The sequence below is a fragment of the Hydra vulgaris genome, chromosome 09, assembly GCF_038396675.1.
Source record: "Hydra vulgaris chromosome 09, alternate assembly HydraT2T_AEP".
In the NCBI taxonomy this organism is placed as follows: domain Eukaryota; kingdom Metazoa; phylum Cnidaria; class Hydrozoa; order Anthoathecata; family Hydridae; genus Hydra; species Hydra vulgaris.
This window is the reverse complement of record NC_088928.1, coordinates 51,802,454-51,811,114: the sequence shown is the minus strand read 5'-3', so window position 1 is coordinate 51,811,114 and position 8,661 is coordinate 51,802,454. Positions and strand designations below refer to the sequence as shown.

The 8,661-nt window shown below is 29.2% G+C and overlaps 2 protein-coding genes across 2 annotated transcripts; one reads left to right on the top strand and one right to left on the bottom strand.

The window, feature by feature from the left end:
* Window positions 1-1,742: 1,742 nt before the first annotated feature.
* Window positions 1,743-2,231, bottom strand: LOC136085566 (zinc finger MYM-type protein 5-like). Its single transcript, XM_065806886.1, has one exon. The coding sequence runs from the start codon at window positions 2,229-2,231 to the stop codon at window positions 1,743-1,745; it is 489 nt and encodes a 162-aa protein (XP_065662958.1).
* A 2,631-nt stretch (window positions 2,232-4,862) lies between these two features.
* On the top strand, window positions 4,863-6,188 carry LOC136085565 (uncharacterized). The gene is made up of 2 exons (XM_065806885.1): window positions 4,863-5,345; window positions 5,463-6,188. Exons 1-2 carry the CDS (start codon window positions 4,863-4,865, stop codon window positions 6,186-6,188), a joined length of 1,209 nt encoding a protein of 402 aa, XP_065662957.1.
* Window positions 6,189-8,661: the final 2,473 nt, after the last annotated feature.

The following is an 8,661-nucleotide window of genomic DNA, read 5'->3' as shown; positions in this document are numbered from 1 at the left end:
GTGACCAACTGAGTCACTAAAGCTCATATTTGGAGTGAGGTCTTCTCATATTTTCAGAAAACTTGAAGTACCAGAACTTGAAGTACCAGAAAAGCCAAAAAAATAACAAAAGTATTTTGACGTTAAAATAAAAATTTACAAAAAGTATTGACAATATTACATATTATTACACAAATTTTGATAAACACAATTTTAAAGATTATTTAATTAGAGCATTTCTATTTTTTTTAATGCTATTTTTATTTCACAAGATAATACTTTTTTTTAGATTGAGTTGTTCATTTACATTATCAATAAAAAAGCATTTATTTGTTGCTACTTTTTGACTATCTATGTTTTTATTCTTTGATAAGTTAAATATTTATAAAAATATTTGAGTCACTATTTTTATTTCTCCTACAAAACTTCTCGTAGGTGCTTTGGAATCATTTTCCTCATTATAATTTCACATTTCATCGTATACCCAAAGATCATTTTGTAGAAAGGCAATTTTGCGAAGCGAAGCGAGGTACAATAACCTTTATAAAATTTTTTGGTTTTATTTGTAAAGGGATATTGCAAACAAATTCCAAAACAGCATTCAACTTTCACACCAGTGCTGATAATATGGAGCGTTGTCCCCTATAATATGAACGTGCTGATGAGCTTCTTGAATCTGTTTAATGGCTGAATTGGTAAAAACTCGTGATCCTTGAACCATCCTATAATCCATCTATTTTTCCAATATATCCTAGAAAACGTCAAAGTTCGTAAAATCTAAAAAATTAAAAAACAGCGCGCATATATATAAATAAAACTTCAAAATGTCAATCGGGCTAGATTTTTCAAAGTTGTCCATCATTGCGGCAGCTTGATATTTAAAGCTTGCCATTTCTGACTGGAAATCGGAAGAATCTAAATCTGCCTTGTCAATTTGAGATAAATTTGCAGCTTTTTTCTTGAGTTCATCCACTGAACTTTTAGAGAGTGAATGCCCACTGAGGTAGCCAAAATCAGAGGATACAGCAGACATCAGCCTCAAACCGCCACTCTATTTGTGTAATAATGCTGTCAAACACAAGGTTGCACTGAGATCCGAATTCTGTTTCTGCTGTGAGAAGGTGAGAGTCATCTTCAGCTTCATAAAGTGCTATTTGCTTCACTTTGCGCCTCCTCTTAATTGGAAAGCCACCATCAATTTCGCTCTGGTTAGCTTTTTCTGTGGCATCTTTGATAATATTGTCCACCCCAACATCTCAAAAATTCTGAATGAAAGCCTTCAACCATTTCATTTTTTTTTACGGCAATGTCAATTGAAATGGTTTTTGACTGAAGCAGTTTGTTTTCCCGGTCAATTAGAGAAAGAATTTGACACCAGAAATCCAACAAACACAAAAAACTGTAATCAATATGAATGAGAAGTTCTTTTGCACTGCTAACTGTGACAGCATTTGTCATTGGATTGTAGATAATGGATTCCAAAACTTGAAGATCATCTTTGATTTGTCTGTGCAATGGTGCAATTGCTTCTAAAAGTAGGATGTTGTGGTTTTTTTTGCTTTAACGGACGCAATGTGTTCAGCCACTAAAGGATAATAATGGCTAATCAACTCAATTAAGCTCAGAAAAATGCCACTGTTTTGTTGACCAATGTCTTCTGTTATTCCCCGAAGGGCAAGATTGTTCTTGGCACAGAAAAAAATTGCATCAACAATCACTTTTAAGATATCTCTCCGCCTTTTCATCTCTCCACTAATAACTCTCTACAGATCAGAATTCAGGGTGTTTCCTTCCTTGAGGTTTTTTTCAAGAGTTTTCCGATCAGAATAGCATCTTTGGTGTTCATTGTTGTTTTCATGCTCAGGAATTCTTGGGTTTAGTTTTTTCCAGTCACAAAACCCTTTAGAAATTTCTAAGAAATTGTTGGTTTTTGTTGTTAAAAATAACAAACAGCAAAAGCAAAATAAAGAATCTTTTTTATTGCTGTACTGCAGCCAAGTGCGAAAAGATTTTTTACCATTGGGATGAATTTTTTGATACCATTTTGAGCTGAAGTGTCGCATTCTGTTGTCAAAATCACACAGCGTGTTTGGGAAAAATTCTCTTTTGTCTTGCTCTGACCTATGCTCAATCAAAAAGCATCTTGTTTTGTCAGTTATTTTAGGCCATGTTGCTGGATCCCTATGTTGAAAATTTTCTTCCGAGGCCACTGGAATTTCTGAGATTTCTGAATGAAGTTCATCCTCGTCCATTTTAGCTGGGCCTGAAAGCTAGGCATTTTCATCTTCCCTGGTTGGTTCTGAATCAGTTGCCCAAAATTTTTCTTGACTTTGGCTGATGAAAATCTCCTCTTCAATTAAATCCAAATGATGATCTGAACTCAATTAAAGTCAATTATAGGATCTGTTGAACTGTCATTAATTTCAATACAAATATCCTCTGAAATAATTTGTTTCTCCACTGAGTTTGTTAACAACCACTTTTTGAAACAGTTTTGTAGTTTCTCGTCACTTTCTTGGCGCTGTTTTCTTTTCTTCTTAAATTCAGCACCAGATAACTTTTGGGTTCGACTCATAATAGAATTATAATGCTCAAAAGTTATCAAAGGTATATTAGTGTTATAGGGCGCTTTTTTGTTCAGTATATGAGCTTTAATATTTAAGAGTTTGTGTCAAGAGGCGGAATTTTAATTAATTTTCTGTTCAACAGCAGCGATGCCGTGAAAATTAGTTTCATAAACTGATTATTGTTTTTTTAATTTATTAAAGTTTGCGCCCTCCCAATTTTGGCGCCTCAGGCCGCGGCCCGGCCGGCCCCGTCCTTGGTACGGCTCTGTATATATATATATATATATATATATATATATATATATATATATATATATATATATATATATATATATATATATATATATATATATATATTATATATATATATATATATATATATATATATATATATATATATATATATATATATATATATATATATATATATCCTTAAATACTAGGTACATGAATACATGGAAATTTTAAATTAATCAAACACTAGATTTTTATATATCATTGAAAAGGTTTTCAATTCAGTATTTTAAAGGTGAAAAAGTTATCAAACTCAACAATTCTACAAAAAGTTATGGCATTTTGAGTACCGAATTTTTTATATATGGATTTCTTGAAGAAACTTGCATCAAATTTGAGGTTTTTTAACTTAAAACGTCATAACTTGGTCAATTCTTATCAAAATACTTACAACATGGTATCAAAAGATAGGTCTAACAAAGTGCAATATGTATATACAAAGGATGAACGAAGAGCGCTAGAGGGGAGTCTACAAAACTTTTTATTATATTGAAAAATGTAAATTTTTTAAAAGAAAATATTATTATTTAATTGAAATTTATAATCATTATTTGTATTTTTTAATATATTCTAACAGAGTACCACCAAATAGGATTCGGATACTTTAGGTTGATAGGCTTAAGTCCTTTTGGCTTCGGGCGCACTCTCTGACCCAATATCAAGATTATTAACTTGTATCTTCATATCTAAATGCATGCAATTTAGTATCAAAAGAAAAAAAGGTTTTAGGGATAAACACGTAAAAAGAGTGCAAGAGGGTATTATTTGGAAGCTCTACACCTCTCACACCTGGTAGGGTGGGTTAAAACTTGAGTATTATTTTTTTGTAATAATAAATAGTATTTATATAAAACACAAATTTTTCATAAAAAAATCAAACTTTATACAAAAATTAATATACAAAAAGATTTTATAAAAGTATCAACTTAATAAATATATACATACACACTATACATACACCTATCAATAAGTGTATATAGATTCAGCTAAGTGAATCTGTATAAACTTATTAATAAGTATATTTATAGTTGTTAATAACTGAATTTCTGAATTCTCTGCCATCCCTTCTACCACCAGGTTTGTATTTAAAATGACGCAGGTTTTTACCTCCGTTCTGGGCCCATATGCAAAAAAACGCGCGGGACAAAAGCAAAAAAACGCGGCGGTGGTGTACTTATTTATATAAAAGAAAACATGTGTTTCATTATTAGACCTGATATGAGTATCTCTGACGACAATATTGAGGTTTTAACAATAGAAATTAAAACCGGTAATTCTAAAAATATACTTTTAAGTTGCTGTTATTGCCCGCCATCTGGTAAAACCGAAAGCCTCGCATCATTTTTGTGTAATGACATTTTAAAAAAAGATTTAAAGGAAAAAAAGTTTCACTATTTCATAGGTGACGTAAATTTAAACTGTTTTGAATATCACACTAATAACAACATAAAAAAATTTTATGATAATTTATTTCAAAACGGTGCGGTTCCATTAATTAGCAGACCAACAAGAGTGACAGCTTCGTCAGCTTCTATAATTGATAACATTATAACTACTGATATTTTCAATAAATTTCTTAAAATTGGTATTATAAAAAATTTCTGACCATTTCCCGATTTTCTTCTCAATAAATATTGTCCCTAAATTACTACCACAACAAAAACAAATTTTTACCAAACGTTTTTTTAATGAAACAAGTTTAAAATCATTTAATGAACAGTTATCCTTAATTAGATGGACAAATATCGACTTTAAAAGCAAAACATAGTCTATGACACATTTTACAAAACCTTTTTTGATATCTACGACGCAAATTTTCCAAAAAAAGAAATATGTAAATCTAATAAAAGTTTAAAGTCACCGTGGATAAATAAGGACATAAGGAAGTCTTCTAAAATAAAACAAAAACTGTATGTAAAATACTTAAAAACAAAAACAGATGAAAGCAAAATTTTATACAAAAAATACGCTAAACAATTCGAAAGTCAAAAAAAAGCTGCAAAAAAAAATTATTATTTAAATATGTTAGAAAAGCATAAGTTTAATTCAAAACGCACGTGGCAAATTTTAGCAGAAATTACAGGTAATCGCAAATTAAAATCGTGTTCTTTGCCTAAAAGTTTAAAAATTAATGGTAATAATGTTGATGACCCAAAAGAAATAGCTAGTGAGTTAAATAAATTTTTTGTATCTGTTGGCCCAAATTTATCTAAAAACATTCCAGACATGCTAAACCCTATAATTAATTGTGTTTTTCCACTTAAAACAAATTTAAATGCTTTCGAAGTATCATTTTTAGAATTTGGAAGTGCCTTTAAAATGCTAAAATCTAATAAAGCAGTAGGTCCAGACGACATCAGTGGAAACATAGTCATTAGTTCATATAACAACATAAAAGATATTTTATTTAAGGTTTTTAAATGTTCAATAAATCAGGGAATTTTTCCTGAACAACTGAAAGTAGCTAAAGTTACTCCTATATTCAAAGGAGGTGAACTAAAAAATGTAAATAATTATCGTCCAATCTCAGTTCTTTCTGTTTTTTCTAAAATATTTGAAAGAATTTTATTTAACAAAATATTTAATCATCTCTCTGTTAATAATATACTTTATAACAATCAGTATGGTTTTAAAAAGAATAACTCAACTGAACACGCAGTAATTCAACTCACTCGATGCATTACAAATTCCTTTGAAGAATCACAGTTTACTTTAGGCGTTTTTATAGACTTATCTAAAGCCTTTGATACCATTAATCACGACATTCTCATAAAAAAACTGAAACAATATGGTATCACCGGTGAAGTCTTGACATTATTAAAAAACTACTTAAAAAATCGTAAACAATTTGTTTACATTGATGAACCTACCCCTTCAAATGTTTTAGAAATAGCCTGTGGAGTTCCACAGGGTATACTTGGACCACTATTATTTCTTATTTATATAAATGATCTATATAGAGCCTCTAACTTAATGACAATAATGTTTGCGGATAATACCAATCTTTTTCTATCCAACAAAAACATCAATCATTTGTTTCATGATATGAATATTGAACTGAAAAAAAATTCAGACTGGTTCAAATCAAATAAACTTTCGCTAAACATTGAAAAAACCAAATATATTCTCTTTCATCCAGTTTCAAAAAAGCATATTCTACCATGCAAAATGCCTGTGCTTATTCTTGATAACATTCCTATAAAAAGAATCACGTACACAAATTTTTTAGGTATCATTATAGATGAAAATCTTTCGTGGAAGTACCATATCGATAACTTATGCCATAAAATATCCAAAAGTATTGGAATTCTTTATAAATCAAGAAGTATTTTAATGAGACATACTTAAATTAAGTTATATTACTCTTTGATACACTGTCATATTAGTTATGGCAATGTCGCGTGGGGGAGTACGCACAAAAGTAAGTTAAAACCTCTCCATTGTCAACAGAAGCATGTAGCACGTTTTATAAATTTAAAAGATCGTTTTACTCATGCAAAGCCTCTTTTATTTAACATGAACAATTATTAATTCTTAAATATTTATGAGGTTAATATTTTCAACGTTCTTTGTTTTATGTTTAAATGTAAAATTAATTTATGTCCAGTTTCTTTTAGTGATTTATATTCATGTAAAGAAAAAAACAAATATATACTCCGAAATAATAATTTTATACGACAACCAAAATGTAAAACAAATATCGGCAAATCCTGCATTCCATTCCGTGGAGCATTTTTATGGAACAAAATAGTCTTAAAAAATTTTGATTTTACTCATGAATGGAGTTATCCAGTATTTAAAAAAAAACTAAAAGAAATAATTTTTAAAATTGATGACATATTTCTTTATTTTTGAATGCTTGGTTTTTGATGGCTTCATAAGATAGCTTTATATTTTAGTTTTGAATATATTTGACCACTAACGATATTTATATTTTTGTCAAGTAAAGAGTTTTTATCTTGTAACTTTATTTTATTGTATTTAACGTTCTAGCGGTTCTCGATGACAAGACCTAGTAGTCTTCTGCGAGTCTCCGCGTTCTTTATATTAGAAAAAATATATATATTTTAGTATTTATATTAGTGTTCGGCAAAATCAAATATACGTCAAACCTTTAAAGATTTGAATTTGAACTGTTCTTTGAGGGGATAGATTTGAATTTGATTTGACAAATATCTGGAGGATTTGGATTTGATTTTCAAATATTCACTTTGTTCTCAATTTTTGCGTTTGAAAAAAAAACGCCAAATTTTACAGGCCCGCAAACATATATATCACTTTATTCCGGGGTCTTTGCAGTGGTTTCCGGAATGGCGGTCGCCTTTCAATAACGTAAAAAAAAAAAAAAAAAAAAAAGAGTTTTTAATTAAAGTTTGTTAATATTAAAGAGAAAGGAAAGAGCATAGAGAAAGAAAAAAAGAAAAGAAATGTAAACAAAGTACAAGATTAAAAGAAAAAACGTAGAAAAAAATATATGTAAAAATCAAAAGAAAAAATTGCAAATACAATTTAACCACAATAAAAATGGAAAAAGTAAAACAATAACGAATCGAAAAACATTCATTGCAAGAAACAATCATTCGAAAAAAGAAAATAATAAAAAAATATAATAATGGCTTGCTTGAAAGCAAAGAATTTTTTTTTTTAATTTTATTAATTTTCTGTGCGTTTTTGTATATTGTCTTGTATGTTTGTCTATTGTTTGTATTTTCCGTCGTGTATTCAAATTCAAATTTATTTTAATATTCGTTATTCTTATTTTCATTAATTATTTTTCCTTGTTTTTCATTATAATACTTTGGTGGAAATCTCGATCTGACAAATATCCAAACCTATTCAGAATGGCTAGAGATTACCTGGCCATTCCTGCTACATCTGTATCATCAGAAAGGCTCTTCTCATTAGGAAAAAATCTTATTACTGACAAAAGAAATCTTCTCTCTGCAGATACCATTCAAGCTTGCCAGTGCTTGAAGTCTTGGTTGGATTAAAAAGAATAAAAGAAGCTGTAATGTGTGAGAAATAGTAACAAATGCTGCAATATGAATAAAATTTATAGATTCAGATAACTAAAATTAATAAATGAAATAAGTTAAATAACGTTCAAATATACATCAAATCTTGGAAAGATTTGAATTTGATCTAAATTCAAAATAGGAAGATTTGAATTTGGCCATTTCAAACATTTGACGCATATTTGATCAAACTATTTGAATTTGTGCCGAACACTAATTTATATAATATATTTTAACGATTTATTTTAACATGTAACACGAGTTTTATTCAGATTGTAATAAAAAGAACAAAAATAAAAAAATAAAAAATATGCGGAAGGCCCTTATGGATTTAGGCCCAGGGTGGCTTTGGCGCCAAACCAAGAAATCACTCCTAGACAAGTCTATATTTAAAACAAAAAAATTATATGAATGTTCGAAAAATTAAAATTAAAAACAAAAATTAAAACACAGTAAAAAACTTGCCAAGCAGATCTTGGTTTTCACTCTGGGTGCCTGATATCAGTGATGACGTAGATGAAGTTGGTAAATTTAATTTTTTAAATTTTTAATATGAAACAAGTTTATTAAAAATTATAAATAATAATGTTCATTTAGTAAAATCCATTTAAAAAAGCAAAATTGCAACAACATTAAAATATATCTACTAAGTTCCTCTCTTTGCGTCTCTTATCTTAATTGCGTCTCTTACCTCCTATAGTGTCTTTGTAATAGAAAGTGAGAAATATCTTTTATATTATCACTTCAAGACAACTTGCACAGCATCAAGACAAGCAGAAGTCATTTTTTTAAGCTGGTTATCAATG

Bases quoted from the DNA above. Each gene is read 5' to 3' on its own strand.
- LOC136085566 (XM_065806886.1), bottom strand. From the start codon at position 2,231: ATGGACGAGGATGAACTTCATTCAGAAATCTCAGAAATTCCAGTGGCC.
- LOC136085565 (XM_065806885.1), top strand. From the start codon at position 4,863: ATGTTAGAAAAGCATAAGTTTAATTCAAAACGCACGTGGCAAATTTTA. The intron at 5,346-5,462 runs GTAAATAATTAT...TATAACAATCAG, and splicing joins AAGGAGGTGAACTAAAAAAT to TATGGTTTTAAAAAGAATAA.